The 17,619-nt window shown below is 53.1% G+C and overlaps 1 protein-coding gene across 2 annotated transcripts in view; it reads left to right on the top strand.

Moving 5' to 3' along the window:
* Nucleotides 1–17,619, top strand: part of LOC140125885 (solute carrier organic anion transporter family member 1B3-like) — a 63,741-nt gene that overhangs the window by 12,745 nt on the left and 33,377 nt on the right. For both annotated transcript variants that reach the window (XM_072144770.1, XM_072144769.1), the window contains exon 3: nucleotides 12,437–12,564. In XM_072144770.1, coding sequence (XP_072000871.1) covers nucleotides 12,451–12,564 — 114 coding nt within the window. In that variant the 5' untranslated portion in view covers nucleotides 12,437–12,450. The remainder of the gene's footprint in view (nucleotides 1–12,436; nucleotides 12,565–17,619) is intronic.

Genomic DNA, 17,619 nt, shown 5'->3' with positions numbered 1-17,619 from the left:
TCCTGTGTATTATGTGCGGGGTCCTGTGTACTATGTGCAGTGTCCTGTGTACTATGTGCAGTGTGTCCTGTTTACTATGTGCAGTATTCTGTGTACTATGTGCAGTGTCCTGTGTACTATGTGCAGTGTCCTGTGTACTATGTGCAGTGTGTACTATGTGCAGTGTCCTGTGTACTATGTGCAGTGTGTACTATGTGCAGTGTCCTGTGCACTATGTGCAGTGTGTACTATGTGCAGTGTCCTGTGTACTATGTGCAGTGTGTACTATGTGCAGGGTCCTGTGTACTAGGTGCAGTGTGTACTATGTGCAGAATGCACTATGTGCAGTGTCCTGTGTACTATGTGCAGTGTGTGTACTATGTGCAGTGTGTACTATGTGCAGTGTGTACTATGTGCAGGGTCCTGTGTACTATGTGCAGGGTCCTGTGTACTATGTGCAGGGTGTACTATGTGCAGGGTCCTGTGTACTATGTGCAGTGTGTACTATCTGCAGTATCCTGTGTACTATGTGCAATGATGTACTATGTGCAGGGTCCTGTGTCCTATGTGCAGGGTCCTGTGTCCTATGTGCAGAGTCTTGTGTACTATGTGCAGGGTCCAGTTTGCTTTGTGCAGTGTCCTGTGTACTATGTGCAGTGTCCTGTGTACTATGTGCAGTGTGTACTATGTGCAGTGTCCTGTGTACTATGTGCAGGGTCCTGTGTACTATGTGCAGTGTCCTGTGTACTATGTGCAGGGTGTACTATGTGCAGTGTCCTGTGTACTATGTGCAGGGTGTGTGCTATGTGCAGGGTGTGTACTATGTACAGTGTCCTGTGTGCTATCTGCAAGGTGTGTACTATGTGCCAGGATTGTACTATATGCAGTGTGTACTATGAGCAGTGTCCTGTGTACTATGTGCAGGGTGTACTATGTGCAGGGTCCTGTGTACTATTTCCGGGGTCCTGTGTATTATGTGCGGGGTCCTGTGTACTATGTGCAGTGTGTCCTGTTTACTATGTGCAGTGTTCTGTGTACTATGCGCAGTGTTCTGTGTACTATGTGCAGTGTCCTGTGTACTATGTGCAGTGTGTACTATGTGCAGTGTCCTGTGTACTATGTGCAGTGTGTACTATGTGCAGTGTCCTGTGCACTATGTGCAGTGTGTACTATGTGCAGTGTCCTGTGTACTATGTGCAGTGTGTACTATGTGCAGGGTCCTGTGTACTAGGTGCAGTGTGTACTATGTGCAGTGTCCTGTGTACTATGTGCAGTGTGTGTACTATGTGCAGTGTGTACTATGTGCAGTGTGTACTATGTGCAGGGTCCTGTGTACTATGTGCAGGGTGTACTATGTGCAGGGTCCTGTGTACTATGTGCAGGGGTCCTGTGTACTACGTGCAGGGTTCTGTGTACTACGTGCAGGGTCCTGTATTCTATGTGCAGGGTCCTGTGTACTATGTGCAGTGTGTACTATGTGCAGTGTATAATATGTGCAGGGGGTGTGTACTATGTGCAGTGTGTACTATGTGCAGGGTCCTGTGTACTATGTGCAGGGTCCTGTGTACTATGAGCAGTGTGTACTATGTGCAGGGGTCCTGTGTACTATGAGCAGTGCGTACTATGTGCAGGGGTCCTGTGTACTATGAGCAGTGTGTACTATGTGCAGGGTCCTGTGTACTATGTGCAGGGTCCTGTGTACTATGTGCAGGGTCCTGTGTACTCTGTGCAGGGTCCTGTGTACTATATGCAGGTTCCAGTGTAATATGTGCAGTGTGTACTATGTGCAGGGTCCTGTGTGCTATGTGCAGTGTGTGCTATGTGCAGTGTCCTGTGTGCTATGTGCAGTGTGTACTATGTGCAGGGTCCTGTGTACTATGTGCAGTGTGTACTATGTGCAGTGTCCTGTGTACTATGTGCAGTGTGTACTATGTGCAGTGTGTACTATGTGCAGTGTCCTGTGTACTATGTGCAGTGTGTACTATGTGCAGTGTCCTGTGTACTATGTGCAGTGTGTACTATGTGCGGGGTCCTGTGTGCTATGTGCAGTGTGTACTATGTGCAGTGTGTGCTATGTGCAGTGCCCTGTGTGCTATGTGCAGTGTGTACTATGTGCAGGGTCCTGTGTACTATGTGCAGTGTGTACTATGTGCAGTGTCCTGTGTACTATGTGCAGTGTCCTGTGTACTATGTGCAGTGTGTACTATGTGCAGTGTCCTGTGTACTATGTGCAGTGTGTACTATGTGCGGGGTCCTATGCACTATGTGCAGTGTGTACTATGTGCAGTGTCCTGTGTACTATGTGCAGGGTCCTGTGTACTATGTGCAGGGGTCCTGTGTGCTATGTGCAGGGTCCTGTGTACTATGTGCAGGGTCCTGTGTACTAGGTGCAGTGTGTACTATGTGCAGTATGCACTATGTGCAGTGTCCTGTGTACTATGTGCAGTGTGTGTACTATGTGCAGTGTGTACTATGTGCAGTGTGTACTATGTGCAGGGTCCTGTGTACTATGTGCAGGGTCCTGTGTACTATGTGCAGGGTGTACTATGTGCAGGGTCCTGTGTACTATGTGCAGGGGTCCTGTGTACTACGTGCAGGGTTCTGTGTACTACGTGCAGGGTCCTGTGTTCTACTTGCAGGGTCCTGTGTACTATGTGCAGTGTGTACTATGTGCAGTGTATAATATGTGCAGGGGGTGTGTACTATGTGCAGTGTGTACTATGTGCAGGGTCCTGTGTACTATGTGCAGGGTCCTGTGTACTATGTGCAGGGTCCTGTGTACTATGAGCAGTGTGTACTATGTGCAGGGGTCCTCTGTACTATGAGCAGTGTGTACTATGTGCAGGGGTCCTGTGTACTATGAGAAGTGTGTACTATGTGCAGGGTCCTGTGTACTATGTGCAGGGTCCTGTGTACTATGTGCAGGGTCCTGTGTACTATATGCAGGTTCCAGTGTAATATGTGCAGTGTGTACTATGTGCAGGGTCCTGTGTGCTATGTGCAGTGTGTACTATGTGCAGTGTCCTGTGTGCTATGTGCAGTGTGTACTATGTGCAGGGTCCTGTGTACTATGTGCAGTGTGTACTATGTGCAGTGTCCTGTGTACTATGTGCAGTGTGTACTATGTGCAGTGTGTACTATGTGCAGTGTCCTGTGTACTATGTGCAGTGTCCTGTGTACTATGTGCAGTGTGTACTATGTGCAGTGTCCTGTGTACTATGTGCAGTGTGTACTATGTGCGGGGTCCTGTGTGCTATGTGCAGTGTGTACTATGTGCAGTGTGTGCTATGTGCAGTGCCCTGTGTGCTATGTGCAGTGTGTACTATGTGCAGGGTCCTGTGTGCTATGTGCAGTGTGTACTATGCGCAGTGTGTGCTATGTGCAGTGTCCTGTGTGCTATGTGCAGTGTGTACTATGTGCAGGGTCCAGTGTACTATGTGCAGTGTATACTATGTGCAGGGTCCTGTGTACTATGTGCAGTGTGTACTATGTGCAGTGTCCTGTGTACTATGTGCAGTGTCCTGTGTACTATGTGCAGTGTGTACTATGTGCAGTGTCCTGTGTACTATGTGCAGTGTGTACTATGTGCGGGGTCCTATGTACTATGTGCAGTGTGTACTATGTGCAGTGTCCTGTGTACTATGTGCAGGGTCCTGTGTACTATGTGCAGGGGTCCTGTGTGCTATGTGCAGGGTCCTGTGTACTATGTGCAGGGTCCTGTGTACTATGTGCAGTGTGTACTATGTGCAGGGTCCTGTGTGCTATGTGCAGGGTGTACTATGTGCAGTGTCCTGTGTACTATGTGCAGTGTGTGCTATGTGCAGGGTTCTGTGTACTATGTGCAGTGCCCTGTGTACTATGTGCAGTATGTACTATGTGCAGTATCCTGTATACTATGTGCAGTGTCATGTGTACTATGTGCAGGGTCCTGTGTATTATGTGCGGGGTCCTGTGTACTATGTGCAGGGTCCTGTGTACTATGTGCAGTGTGTACTATGTGCAGTGTCCTGTGTACTATATGTAGTGTCCTGTGTACTATGTGCAGTGTCCTGTGTACTATGTGCAGGGTGTCCTGTGTACTATGGGCAGGGTGTCCTGTGTACTATGTGCAGGGTCCTGTGTGCTATGTGCAGGGGTCCTGTGTGCTATGTGCAGGGGTCCTGTGTGCTATGTGCAGTGTGTACTATGTGCAGTGTCCTGTGTACTATGTGCAGTGTGTACTATGTGCAGGGTCCTTTGTACTATGTGCAGTGTGTACTATGTGCAGGGTCCTGTGTGCTATGTGCAGTGTGTACTATGTGCAGTGTCCTGTGTACTATGTGCAGTGTGTACTATGTGCAGTGTCCTGTGTACTATGTGCAGTGTGTACTATGTGCAGGGTCCTTTGTGCTATGTGCAGTGTGTACTATGTGCAGGGTCCTTTGTACTATGTGCAGTGTGTGCTATGTGCAGTGTCCTGTGTACTATGTGCAGTGTGTACTATGTGCAGTGTGTGCTATGTGCAGTGTCCTGTGTACTATGTGCAGTGTCCTGTGTACTATGTGCAGTGTGTACTATGTGCAGTGTGTACTATGTGCAGGGTGTCCTGTGTACTATGTGCAGTGTGTGCTATGTGCAGTGTGTACTATGTGCAGTGTGTACTATGTGCAGTGTCCTGTGTACTATGTGCAGGGGCCTGTGTGCTATGTGCAGGGTGTACTATGTGCAGGGGGTGTACTATGTGCAGTGTCCTGTGCACTATGTGCAGTGTGTACTATGTGCAGTGTCCTGTGTACTATGTGCAGGGGTCCTGTGTACTATGTGCAGGGTCCTGTGTACTATGTGCAGGGGTCCTGTGTGCTATGTGCAGGGGTCCTGTGTACTATGTGCAGGGTCCTGTGTACTACGTGCAGTGTGTGCTTTGTGCAGTGTGTACTATGTGCAGCGTGTACTATGTGCAGTGTCCTGTGTACTATGTGCAGGGGCCTGTGTGCTATGTGCAGGGTGTACTATGTGCAGGGGGTGTGCTTTGTGCAGTGTGTACTATGTGCAGGGTTCTTTGTACCATGTGCAGTCTGTACTATGTGCAGGGGGTGTACTATGTGCAGTGTGTACTATGTGCAGTGTCCTGTGTACTATGTGCAGTGTCCTGTGTACTATGTGCAGTGTGTCCTGTGTACTATGTGCAGTGTCCTGTGTACTATGTGCAGGGTCCTGTGTACTATGTGCAGGGGTCCTGCGTACTATGTGCAGTGTCCTGTGTACTATGTGCAGTGTGTACTATGTGCAGGGTCCTGTGTACTATGTGCAGGGTCCTGTGTACTATGTTCACGTGTCCTGTGTACTATGTGCAGGGTCCTGTGTACTATGTGCAGTGTCCTGTGTACTATGTGCAGGGTCCTGTGTACTATGTGCAGGGTCCTGTGTACTATGTGCAGGGTCCTGTGTACTATGTGCAGGGTCCTGTGTGCTATGTGCAGGGTCCTGTGTGCTATGTGCAGGTGTCCTGTGTACTATGTGCAGGGTCCTGTGTACTATGTGCAGTGTCCTGTGTACTATGTGCAGGGGTCCTGTGTACTATGTGCAGGGGTCCTGTGTACTATGTGCAGGGTCCTGTGTACTATGTGCAGTGTCCTGTGTACTATGTGCAGGGTCCTGTGTACTATGTGCAGGGTGTCCTGTGTACTATGTGCAGGGTCCTGTGTATTATGTGCAGTGTCCTGTTTACTATGTGCAGGGTCCTGTGTACTATGTGCAGGGTCCTGTGTACTATGTGCAGGGTCCTGTGCGCTATGTGCAGGGTCCTGTGTGCTATGTGCAGGTGTCCTGTGTACTATGTGCAGGGTCCTGTGTACTATGTGCAGGGTCCTGTGTACTATGTGCATTGTCCTGTGTACTATGTGCAGTGTGTACTATGTGCAGGGTCCTGTCTACTATGTGCAGGGTCCTGTGTACTATGTGTAGTGTGTACTATGTGCAGTGTCCTGTGTACTATGTGCAGTGTCCTGTGTACTATGTGCAGTGTCCTGTGTACTATGTGCATTGTCCTGTGTACTATGTGCAGTGTGTACTATGTGCAGGGTCCTGTGTACTATGTGCAGGGTCCTGTGTACTATGTGTAGTGTGTACTATGTGCAGGGTGTGTACTATGTGCAGTGTCCTGTGTACTATGTGCAGTGTCCTGTGTACTATGTGCAGGGGTCCTGTGTGCTATGTGCAGGGGTCCTGTGTGCTATGTGCAGGGGTCCTGTGTACTATGTGCAGGGGTCCTGTGTGCTATGTGCAGGGGTCCTGTGTACTATGTGCAGGGTCCTGTGTACTATGTGCAGGGTCCTGTGTACTATGTGCAGTGTGTACTATGTGCAGTGTCCTGTGTACTATGTGCAGGGTCCTGTGTACTATGTGCAGTGTGTACTATGTGCAGTGTCCTGTGTACTATGTGCAGTGTGTACTATGTGCAGTGTGTACTATGTGCAGTGTCCTGTGTACTATGTGCAGGGGCCTGTGTGCTATGTGCAGGGTGTACTATGTGCAGGGGGTGTACTTTGTGCAGGGTCCTGTGTACTATGTGCAGGTTTCTGTGTACCTTGTGCAGTATGTACTATGTGCAGTGTCCTGTGTACTATGTGCAGTGTGTACTATGTGCAGTGTGTACTATGTGCAGGGGGTGTACTATGTGCAGGGGGTGTACTATGTGCAGTGTCCTGTGTACTATGTGCAGGGGTCCTGTGTACTATGTGCAGTGTCCTGTGTACTATGTGCAGTGTCCTGTGTACTATGTGCAGTGTCCTGTGTACTATGTGCAGGGTCCTGTGTACTATGTGCAGTGTCCTGTGTACTATGTGCAGTGTCCTGTGTACTATGTGCAGGGGTCCTGTGTACTATGTGCAGGGTCCTGTGTACTATGTGCAGTGTCCTGTGTTCTATGTGCAGGGTCCTGTGTACTATGTGCAGGTGTCCTGTGTACTATGTGCAGGGTCCTGTGTACTATGTGCAGTGTCCTGTGTACTATGTGCAGTGTCCTGTGTACTTTGTGCAGTGTCCTGTGTACTATGTGCAGTGTCCTGTGTACTATGTGCAGGGTCCTGTGTACTATGTGCAGTGTCCTGTGTACTATGTGCAGGGGTCCTGTGTACTATGTGCAGTGTCCTGTGTACTATGTGCAGTGTCCTGTGTACTATGTGCAGGGTCCTGTGTACTATGTGCAGGGTCCTTTGTACTATGTGCAGGGTCCTGTGTGCTATGTGCAGGGTCCTGTGCGCTATGTGCAGGGTCCTGTGTACTATGTGCAGGGTCCTGTGTACTATGTGCAGTGTCCTGTGTACTATGTGCAGGGTCCTGTGTACTATGTGCAGTGTCCTGTGTACTATGTGCAGGGGTCCTGTGTACTATGTGCAGGGTGTCCTGTGTACTATGTGCAGTGTCCTGTGTACTATGTGCAGTGTCCTGTGTACTATGTGCAGGGTCCTGTGTACTATGTGCAGGGTCCTGTGTGCTATGTGCAGGGTCCTGTGTGCTATGTGCAGGTGTCCTGTGTACTATGTGCAGGGTCTTGTGTGCTATGTGCAGTGTCCTGTGTACTATGTGCAGGGGTCCTGTGTACTATGTGCAGGGTCCTGTGTACTATGTGTAGTGTGTACTATGTGCAGTGTCCTGTGTACTATGTGCAGTGTCCTGTGTACTATGTGCAGTGTCCTGTGTACTATGTGCATTGTCCTGTGTACTATGTGCAGTGTGTACTATGTGCAGGGTCCTGTGTACTATGTGCAGGGTCCTGTGTACTATGTGTAGTGTGTACTATGTGCAGGGTGTGTACTATGTGCAGTGTCCTGTGTACTATGTGCAGTGTCCTGTGTACTATGTGCAGGGTCATGTGTACTATGTGCAGGGTCCTGTGTACTATGTGCAGTGTGTACTATGTGCAGGGGTCCTGTGTACTATGTGCTGGGGTCCTGTGTACTATGTGCAGTGTCCTGTGTACTTTGTGCAGGGGTCCTGTGTACTATGTGCAGGGTCCTGTGTACTATGTGCAGGGTCCTGTGTGCTATGTGCAGGGTCCTGTGTGCTATGTGCAGGTGTCCTGTGTACTATGTGCAGGGTCCTGTGTACTATGTGCATTGTCCTGTGTACTATGTGCAGTGTGTACTATGTGCAGGGTCCTGTCTACTATGTGCAGGGTCCTGTGTACTATGTGTAGTGTGTACTATGTGCAGTGTCCTGTGTACTATGTGCAGTGTCCTGTGTACTATGTGCAGTGTCCTGTGTACTATGTGCATTGTCCTGTGTACTATGTGCAGTGTGTACTATGTGCAGGGTCCTGTGTACTATGTGCAGGTTCCTGTGTACTATGTGTAGTGTGTACTATGTGCAGGGTGTGTACTATGTGCAGTGTCCTGTGTACTATGTGCAGTGTCCTGTGTACTATGTGCAGGGGTCCTGTGTGCTATGTGCAGGGGTCCTGTGTGCTATGTGCAGGGGTCCTGTGTACTATGTGCAGGGGTCCTGTGTGCTATGTGCAGGGGTCCTGTGTACTATGTGCAGGGTCCTGTGTACTATGTGCAGGGTCCTGTGTACTATGTGCAGTGTGTACTATGTGCAGTGTCCTGTGTACTATGTGCAGGGTCCTGTGTACTATGTGCAGTGTGTACTATGTGCAGTGTCCTGTGTACTATGTGCAGTGTGTACTATGTGCAGTGTGTACTATGTGCAGTGTCCTGTGTACTATGTGCAGGGGCCTGTGTGCTATGTGCAGGGTGTACTATGTGCAGGGGGTGTACTTTGTGCAGGGTCCTGTGTACTATGTGCAGGTTTCTGTGTACCTTGTGCAGTATGTACTATGTGCAGTGTCCTGTGTACTATGTGCAGTGTGTACTATGTGCAGTGTGTACTATGTGCAGGGGGTGTACTATGTGCAGGGGGTGTACTATGTGCAGTGTCCTGTGTACTATGTGCAGGGGTCCTGTGTACTATGTGCAGTGTCCTGTGTACTATGTGCAGTGTGTACTATGTGCAGTGTCCTGTGTACTATGTGCAGGGTCCTGTGTACTATGTGCAGTGTCCTGTGTACTATGTGCAGTGTCCTGTGTACTATGTGCAGTGTCCTGTGTACTATGTGCAGGGGTCCTGTGTACTATGTGCAGGGTCCTGTGTACTATGTGCAGGGTCCTGTGTACTATGTGTAGTGTGTACTATGTGTAGGGTGTGTACTATTTGCAGGGTCCTGTGTACTATGTGCAGGTTCCTGTGTACCATGTGCAGTGTCCTGTGTTCTATGTGCAGGGTCCTGTGTACTATGTGCAGGTGTCCTGTGTACTATGTGCAGGGTCCTGTGTACTATGTGCAGTGTCCTGTGTACTATCTGCAGTGTCCTGTGTACTTTGTGCAGTGTCCTGTGTACTATGTGCAGTGTCCTGTGTACTATGTGCAGGGTCCTGTGTACTATGTGCAGTGTCCTGTGTACTATATGCAGTGTCCTGTGTACTATGTGCAGTGTGTACTATGTGCAGGGTCCTGTGTGCTATGTGCAGGGTCCTGTGTACTATGTGCAGGGGTCCTGTGTACTATGTGCAGTGTCCTGTGTACTATGTGCAGGGTCCTGTGTACTATGTGCAGTGTCCTGTGTACTATATGCAGTGTCCTGTGTACTATGTGCAGTGTGTACTATGTGCAGGGTCCTGTGTACTATGTGCAGGGTCCTGTGTACTATGTGCAGGGGTCCTGTGTACTATGTGCAGGGTGTCCTGTGTACTATGTGCAGTGTCCTGTGTACTATGTGCAGTGTCCTGTGTACTATGTGCAGGGTCCTGTGTACTATGTGCAGTGTCCTGTGTACTATGTGAAGGGTCCTGTGTACTATGTGCAGTGTCCTGTGTACTATGTGCAGGGTCCTGTGTACTATGTGCAGTGTCCTGTGTACTATGTGCAGGGGTCCTGTGTACTATGTGCAGGGTGTCCTGTGTACTATGTGCAGTGTCCTGTGTACTATGTGCAGTGTCCTGTGTACTATGTGAAGGGTCCTGTGTACTATGTGCAGGGTCCTGTGTACTATGTGCAGGGTCCTGTGTGCTATGTGCAGGGTCCTGTGTGCTATGTGCAGGTGTCCTGTGTACTATGTGCAGGGTCTTGTGTGCTATGTGCAGTGTCCTGTGTACTATGTGCATTGTCCTGTGTACTATGTGCAGTGTGTACTATGTGCAGGGTCCTGTGTACTATGTGCAGGGTCCTGTGTACTATGTGTAGTGTGTACTATGTGCAGTGTCCTGTGTACTATGTGCAGTGTCCTGTGTACTATGTGCAGTGTCCTGTGTACTATGTGCATTGTCCTGTGTACTATGTGCAGTGTGTACTATGTGCAGGGTCCTGTGTACTATGTGCAGTGTCCTGTGTTCTATGTGCAGGGTCCTGTGCACTATGTGCAGGTGTCCTGTGTACTATGTGCAGGGTCCTGTGTACTATGTGCAGTGTCCTGTGTACTATGTGCAGTGTCCTGTGTACTTTGTGCAGTGTCCTGTGTACTATGTGCAGTGTCCTGTGTACTATGTGCAGGGTCCTGTGTACTATGTGCAGTGTCCTGTGTACTATGTGCAGGGGTCCTGTGTACTATGTGCAGGGTGTCCTGTGTACTATGTGCAGGGTCCTGTGTACTATGTGCAGTGTCCTGTGTACTATGTGCAGGGTCCTGTGTACTATGTGCAGGGTGTCCTGTGTACTATGTGCAGTGTCCTGTGTACTATGTGCAGGGTCCTGTGTACTATGTGCAGTGTCCTGTGTACTATGTGCAGGGGTCCTGTGTGCTATGTGCAGGGTCCTGTGTGCTATGTGCAGGTGTCCTGTGTACTATGTGCAGGGTCCTGTGTACTATGTGCAGTGTGTACTATGTGCAGGGTCTTGTGTGCTATGTGCAGTGTCCTGTGTACTATGTGCATTGTCCTGTGTACTATGTGCAGTGTGTACTATGTGCAGGGTCCTGTGTACTATGTGCAGGGTCCTGTGTACTATGTGCAGGGTCCTGTGTACTATGTGTAGTGTGTACTATGTGCAGTGTCCTGTGTACTATGTGCAGTGTCCTGTGTACTATGTGCAGGGTGTCCTGTGTACTATGTGCAGTGTCCTGTGTACTATGTGCATTGTCCTGTGTACTATGTGCAGTGTGTACTATGTGCAGGGTCCTGTGTACTATGTGCAGGGTCCTGTGTACTATGTGCAGTGTCCTGTGTACTATGTGCAGGGTCATGTGTACTATGTGCAGGGTCCTGTGTACTATGTGCAGTGTGTACTATGTGCAGGGGTCCTGTGTACTATGTGCTGGGGTCCTGTGTACTATGTGCAGTGTCCTGTGTACTTTGTGCAGGGGTCCTGTGTACTATGTGCAGTGTATAATATGTGCAGGGTCCTGTGTATTATGTGCAGGGGTCCTGTGTGCTATGTGCAGGGGTCCTGTGTACTATGTGCAGGGGTCCTGTGTGCTATGTGCAGGGGTCCTGTGTGCTATGTGCAGGGGTCCTGTGTACTATGTGCAGGGTCCTGTGTACTATGTGCAGTGTGTACTATGTGCAGTGTCCTGTGTACTATGTGCAGTGTGTACTATGTGCAGTTTCCTGTGTACTATGTGCAGTGTGTACTATGTGCAGTGTCCTGTGTACTATGTGCAGTGTGTACTATGTGCAGTGTCCTGTGTACTATGTGCAGTGTCCTGTGTACTATGTGCAGTGTGTACTATGTGCAGTTTCCTGTGTACTATGTGCAGTGTGTACTATGTGCAGTGTCCTGTGTACTATGTGCAGTGTGTACTATGTGCAGTGTCCTGTGTACTATGTGCAGTGTGTACTATGTGCAGGGTCCTGTGTACTATGTGCAGTGTGTACTATGTGTAGTGTGTACTATGTGCAGTGTGTACTATGTGCAGTGTGTACTATGTGCAGGGTCCTGTGTACTATGTGCAGTGTGTACTATGTGTAGTGTGTACTATGTGCAGTGTGTACTATGTGCAGTGTCCTGTGTACTATGTGCAGTGTCCTGTGTACTATGTGTAGTGTGTACTATGTGCAGTGTGTACTATGTGCAGTGTCCTGTGTATGGATTCAGGATTTCTGGTGCCGGTTCTTCATGAATCTGGCGCCCCCTGCAGCCATGTTTTTCTGGTGCACCTGTAACATGGGGCGTGTGACACTTTCCTGTTGGACTGTACATGATAAATGTGGCGCTCGGTCCATCTGACATGAAGAATAGAGCGGCCGTGACACAACAGGGTCATGTGACACAGATGTGCGGATACATATATATTATATTATTATACGTTTCCACCTGTGCAGCAGGTTACACCAGAAATAACGCACAAAGTCCAACAGAAAAGTGGCGCAGGACCTTAGTAACTGAGCCCCTGCGTCTATAGCGTCATATAAAGACTGTGCAGCTCTGGATGTGACTGGAGTACAGGGCGGCACTGAGGGTCTAGTATAACAAAGCTCCTTATCCTCAGAATAATTGTGTAATATGGCGGAGGAGAGCAGCGCACTCAACATGACCCCCAGCACAGCCCCCCAGGATGGGGTCACCCCGGCCCCCCAGAAGAGGAAGAAGGCAGTGTCCTGCTGTGATTCCATAAAGGTAACTCATACAGGAGAGGGGGCCCCTGGAGGGATGAGACCCCGGGATGTTTACTGGAGATAAGAGGGGGCAAAGGTCAGATCTTCAAAGTCACAAGTGACTATTTACCCCTCACCAATTCAATCGTTGACCCCTCTCTCAAGAACCCCTCACCAATAAGTCCAACACCCCTCTCTGTAGCTGTGCAGCTCTGTGCACCCCCTGGTGGTGTGGGGTTTCCTCTGTGCAGCTCTGTGCACCCCCTGGTGGTGTGGGGTCTCCTCTGTGCAGCTCTGTGCACCCCCTGGTGGTGTGGGGTTTCCTCTGTGCAGCTCTCTGCACCGACTGGTGGTGTGGGGTTTCCTCTGTGCAGCTCTCTGCACCGACTGGTGGTGTGGGGTTTCCTCTATGCAGCTCTGTGCACCCCCTGGTGGTGTGGGGTTTCCTCTGTGCAGCTCTGTGCACCCCCTGGTGGTGTGGGGTTTCCTCTGTGCAGCTCTGTGCACCCCCTGGTGGTGTGGGGTCTCCTCTGTGCAGCTCTGTGCACCCCCTGGTGGTGTGGGGTTTCCTCTGTGCAGCTCTGTGCACCCCCTGGTGGTGTGGGGTTTCCTCTGTGCAGCTCTGTGCACCCCCTGGTGGTGTGGGGTTTCCTCTGTGCAGCTCTGTGCACCCCCTGGTGGTGTGGGGTTTCCTCTATGCAGCTCTGTGCACCCCCTGGTGGTGTGGGGTTTCCTCTGTGCAGCTCTGTGCACCCCCTGGTGGTGTGGGGTCTCCTCTGTGCAGCTCTGTGCACCCCCTGGTGGTGTGGGGTTTCCTCTGTGCAGCTCTCTGCACCGACTGGTGGTGTGGGGTTTCCTCTGTGCAGCTCTGTGCACCCCCTGGTGGTGTGGGGTTTCCTCTGTGCAGCTCTGTGCACCCCCTGGTGGTGTGGGGTTTCCTCTGTGCAGCTCTGTGCACCCCCTGGTGGTGTGGGGTTTCCTCTATGCAGCTCTGTGCACCCCCTGGTGGTGTGGGGTTTCCTCTGTGCAGCTCTGTGCACCGACTGGTGGTGTGGGGTTGTCTCTCTGTAGCTGTGCAGCTCTGTGCACCCCCTGGTGGTGTGGGGTTTCCTCTGTGCAGCTCTGTGCACCCCCTGGTGGTGTGGGGTTTCCTCTGTGCAGCTCTGTGCACCGACTGGTGGTGTGGGGTTTCCTCTGTGCAGCTCTGTGCCCCCCTGGTGGTGTGGGGTTTCCTCTGTGCAGCTCTGTGCACCCCCTGGTGGTGTGGGGTCTCCTCTGTGCAGCTCTGTGCACCCCCTGGTGGTGTGGGGTTTCCTCTGTGCAGCTCTGTGCACCCCCTGGTGGTGTGGGGTTTCCTCTGTGCAGCTCTGTGCACCGACTGGTGGTGTGGGGTTTCCTCTGTGCAGCTCTGTGCACCCCCTGGTGGTGTGGGGTTTTCTCTGTGCAGCTCTGTGCACCCCCTGGTGTTGTGGGGTTTCCTCTGTGCAGCTCTGTGCACCCCCTGGTGGTGTGGGGTTTCCCCTGTGCAGCTCTGTGCCCCCCCCGGTGGTGTGGGGTTTCCTCTGTGCAGCTCTGTGCACCCCCTGGTGGTATGGGGTTTCCTCTGTGCAGCTCTGTGCACCCCCTGGTGGTGTGGGGTCTCCTCTGTGCAGCTCTGTGCACCCCCTGATGGTGTGGGGTTTCCTCTGTGCAGCTCTGTGCACCCCCTGGTGGTGTGGGGTTTCCTCTGTGCAGCTCTGTGCACCCCCTGGTGGTGTGGGGTTTCCTCTGTGCAGCTCTGTGCACCCCCTGGTGGTATGGGGTTTCCTCTGTGCAGCTCTGTGCACCCCCTGGTGGTGTGGGGTTTCCTCTGTGCAGCTCTGTGCACCCCCTGGTGGTGTGGGGTCTCCTCTGTGCAGCTCTGTGCACCCCCTGGTGGTGTGGGGTTTCCTCTGTGTAGCTCTGTGCACCCCCTGGTGGTGTGGGGTTTCCTCTGTGCAGCTCTGTGCACCCCCTGGTGGTGTGGGGTTTCCTCTGTGCAGCTCTGTGCACCCCCTGGTGGTGTGGGGTTTCCTCTGTGCAGCTCTGTGCACCCCCTGGTGGTATGGGGTTTCCTCTGTGCAGCTCTGTGCACCCCCTGGTGGTGTGGGGTTTCCTCTGTGCAGCTCTGTGCACCCCCTGGTGGTGTGGGGTTGTCTCTCTGTAGCTGTGCAGCTCTGTGCACCCCCTGGTGGTGTGGGGTTTCCTCTGTGCAGCTCTGTGCACCCCCTGGTGGTGTGGGGTTTCCTCTGTGCAGCTCTGTGCACCCCCTGGTGGTGTGGGGTTTCCTCTGTGCAGCTCTGTGCACCCCCTGGTGGTGTGGGGTTTCCTCTGTGCAGCTCTGTGCACCCCCTGGTGGTGTGGGGTTTCCTCTGTGCAGCTCTGTGCACCCCCTGGTGGTGTGGGGTTTCCTCTGTGCAGCTCTGTGCACCCCCTGGTGGTGTGGGGTTTCCTCTGTGCAGCTCTCTGCACCGACTGGTGGTGTGGGGTTTCCTCTGTGCAGCTCTGTGCACCCCCTGGTGGTGTGGGGTTTCCTCTGTGCAGCTCTGTGCACCCCCTGGTGGTGTGGGGTTTCCTCTGTGCAGCTCTGTGCACCCCCTGGTGGTGTGGAGTTTCCTCTATGCAGCTCTGTGCACCCCCTGGTGGTGTGGGGTTTCCTCTGTGCAGCTCTGTGCACCGACTGGTGGTGTGGGGTTGTCTCTCTGTAGCTGTGCAGCTCTGTGCACCCCCTGGTGGTGTGGGGTTTCCTCTGTGCAGCTCTGTGCACCCCCTGGTGGTGTGGGGTTTCCTCTGTGCAGCTCTGTGCACCCCCTGGTGGTGTGGGGTTTCCTCTGTGCAGCTCTGTGCACCGACTGGTGGTGTGGGGTTTCCTCTGTGCAGCTCTGTGCCCCCCTGGTGGTGTGGGGTTTCCTCTGTGCAGCTCTGTGCACCCCCTGGTGGTGTGGGGTCTCCTCTGTGCAGCTCTGTGCACCCCCTGGTGGTGTGGGGTTTCCTCTGTGCAGCTCTGTGCACCCCCTGGTGGTGTGGGGTTTCCTCTGTGCAGCTCTGTGCACCGACTGGTGGTGTGGGGTTTCCTCTGTGCAGCTCTGTGCACCCCCTGGTGGTGTGGGGTTTTCTCTGTGCAGCTCTGTGCACCCCCTGGTGTTGTGGGGTTTCCTCTGTGCAGCTCTGTGCACCCCCTGGTGGTGTGGGGTTTCCTCTGTGCAGCTCTGTGCACCCCCTGGTGGTGTGGGGTTTCCTCTGTGCAGCTCTGTGCACCCCCTGGTGGTATGGGGTTTCCTCTGTGCAGCTCTGTGCACCCCCTGGTGGTGTGGGGTTTCCCCTGTGCAGCTCTGTGCCCCCCCCGGTGGTGTGGGGTTTCCTCTGTGCAGCTCTGTGCACCCCCTGGTGGTATGGGGTTTCCTCTGTGCAGCTCTGTGCACCCCCTGGTGGTGTGGGGTCTCCTCTGTGCAGCTCTGTGCACCCCCTGATGGTGTGGGGTTTCCTCTGTGCAGCTCTGTGCACCCCCTGGTGGTGTGGGGTTTCCTCTGTGCAGCTCTGTGCACCCCCTGGTGGTGTGGGGTTTCCTCTGTGCAGCTCTGTGCACCCCCTGGTGGTATGGGGTTTCCTCTGTGCAGCTCTGTGCACCCCCTGGTGGTGTGGGGTTTCCTCTGTGCAGCTCTGTGCACCCCCTGGTGGTGTGGGGTCTCCTCTGTGCAGCTCTGTGCACCCCCTGGTGGTGTGGGGTTTCCTCTGTGTAGCTCTGTGCACCCCCTGGTGGTGTGGGGTTTCCTCTGTGCAGCTCTGTGCACCCCCTGGTGGTGTGGGGTTTCCTCTGTGCAGCTCTGTGCACCCCCTGGTGGTGTGGGGTTTCCTCTGTGCAGCTCTGTGCACCCCCTGGTGGTATGGGGTTTCCTCTGTGCAGCTCTGTGCACCCCCTGGTGGTGTGGGGTTTCCTCTGTGCAGCTCTGTGCACCCCCTGGTGGTGTGGGGTTGTCTCTCTGTAGCTGTGCAGCTCTGTGCACCCCCTGGTGGTGTGGGGTTTCCTCTGTGCAGCTCTGTGCACCCCCTGGTGGTGTGGGGTTTCCTCTGTGCAGCTCTGTGCACCCCCTGGTGGTGTGGGGTTTCCTCTGTGCAGCTCTGTGCACCCCCTGGTGGTGTGGGGTTTCCTCTGTGCAGCTCTGTGCACCCCCTGGTGGTGTGGGGTTTCCTCTGTGCAGCTCTGTGCACCCCCTGGTGGTATGGGGTTTCCTCTGTGCAGCTCTGTGCACCCCCTGGTGGTGTGGGGTTTCCTCTGTGCAGCTCTGTGCACCCCCTGGTGGTGTGGGGTTTCCTCTGTGCAGCTCTGTGCATCCCCTGGTTGTATGGGGTTTCCTCTGTGCAGCTCTGTGCACCCCCTGGTGGTGTGGGGTTTCCTCTGTGCAGCTCTGTGCACCCCCTGGTGGTGTGGGGTTTCCTCTGTGCAGCTCTGTGCACCCCCTGGTGGTATGGGGTTTCCTCTGTGCAGCTCTGTGCACCCCCTGGTGGTGTGGGGTTTCCTCTGTGCAGCTCTGTGCACCCCCTGGTGGTGTGGGGTCTCCTTTGTGCAGCTCTGTGCACCCCCTGGTGGTGTGGGGTTTCCTCTGTGCAGCTCTGTGCACCCCCTGGTGGTGTGGGGTTTCCTCTGTGCAGCTCTGTGCACCCCCTGGTGGTGTGGGGTTTCCTCTGTGCAGCTCTGTGCACCCCCTGGTGGTGTGGGGTTTCCTCTGTGCAGCTCTGTGCACCCCCTGGTGGTGTGGGGTTTCCTCTGTGCAGCTCTGTGCACCCCCTGGTGGTATGGGGTTTCCTCTGTGCAGCTCTGTGCACCCCCTGGTGGTGTGGGGTTTCCTCTGTGCAGCTCTGTGCACCCCCTGGTGGTGTGGGGTTTCCTCTGTGCAGCTCTGTGCATCCCCTGGTTGTATGGGGTTTCCTCTGTGCAGCTCTGTGCACCCCCTGGTGGTGTGGGGTTTCCTCTGTGCAGCTCTGTGCACCCCCTGGTTGTATGGGGTTTCCTCTGTGCAGCTCTGTGCCCCCCTGGTGGTGTGGGGTTTCCTCTGTGCAG

This window comes from Engystomops pustulosus, chromosome 4, assembly GCF_040894005.1.
Source record: "Engystomops pustulosus chromosome 4, aEngPut4.maternal, whole genome shotgun sequence".
NCBI lineage: Eukaryota > Metazoa > Chordata > Amphibia > Anura > Leptodactylidae > Engystomops > Engystomops pustulosus.
This window is presented reverse-complemented; position numbering and strand designations above follow the sequence as displayed.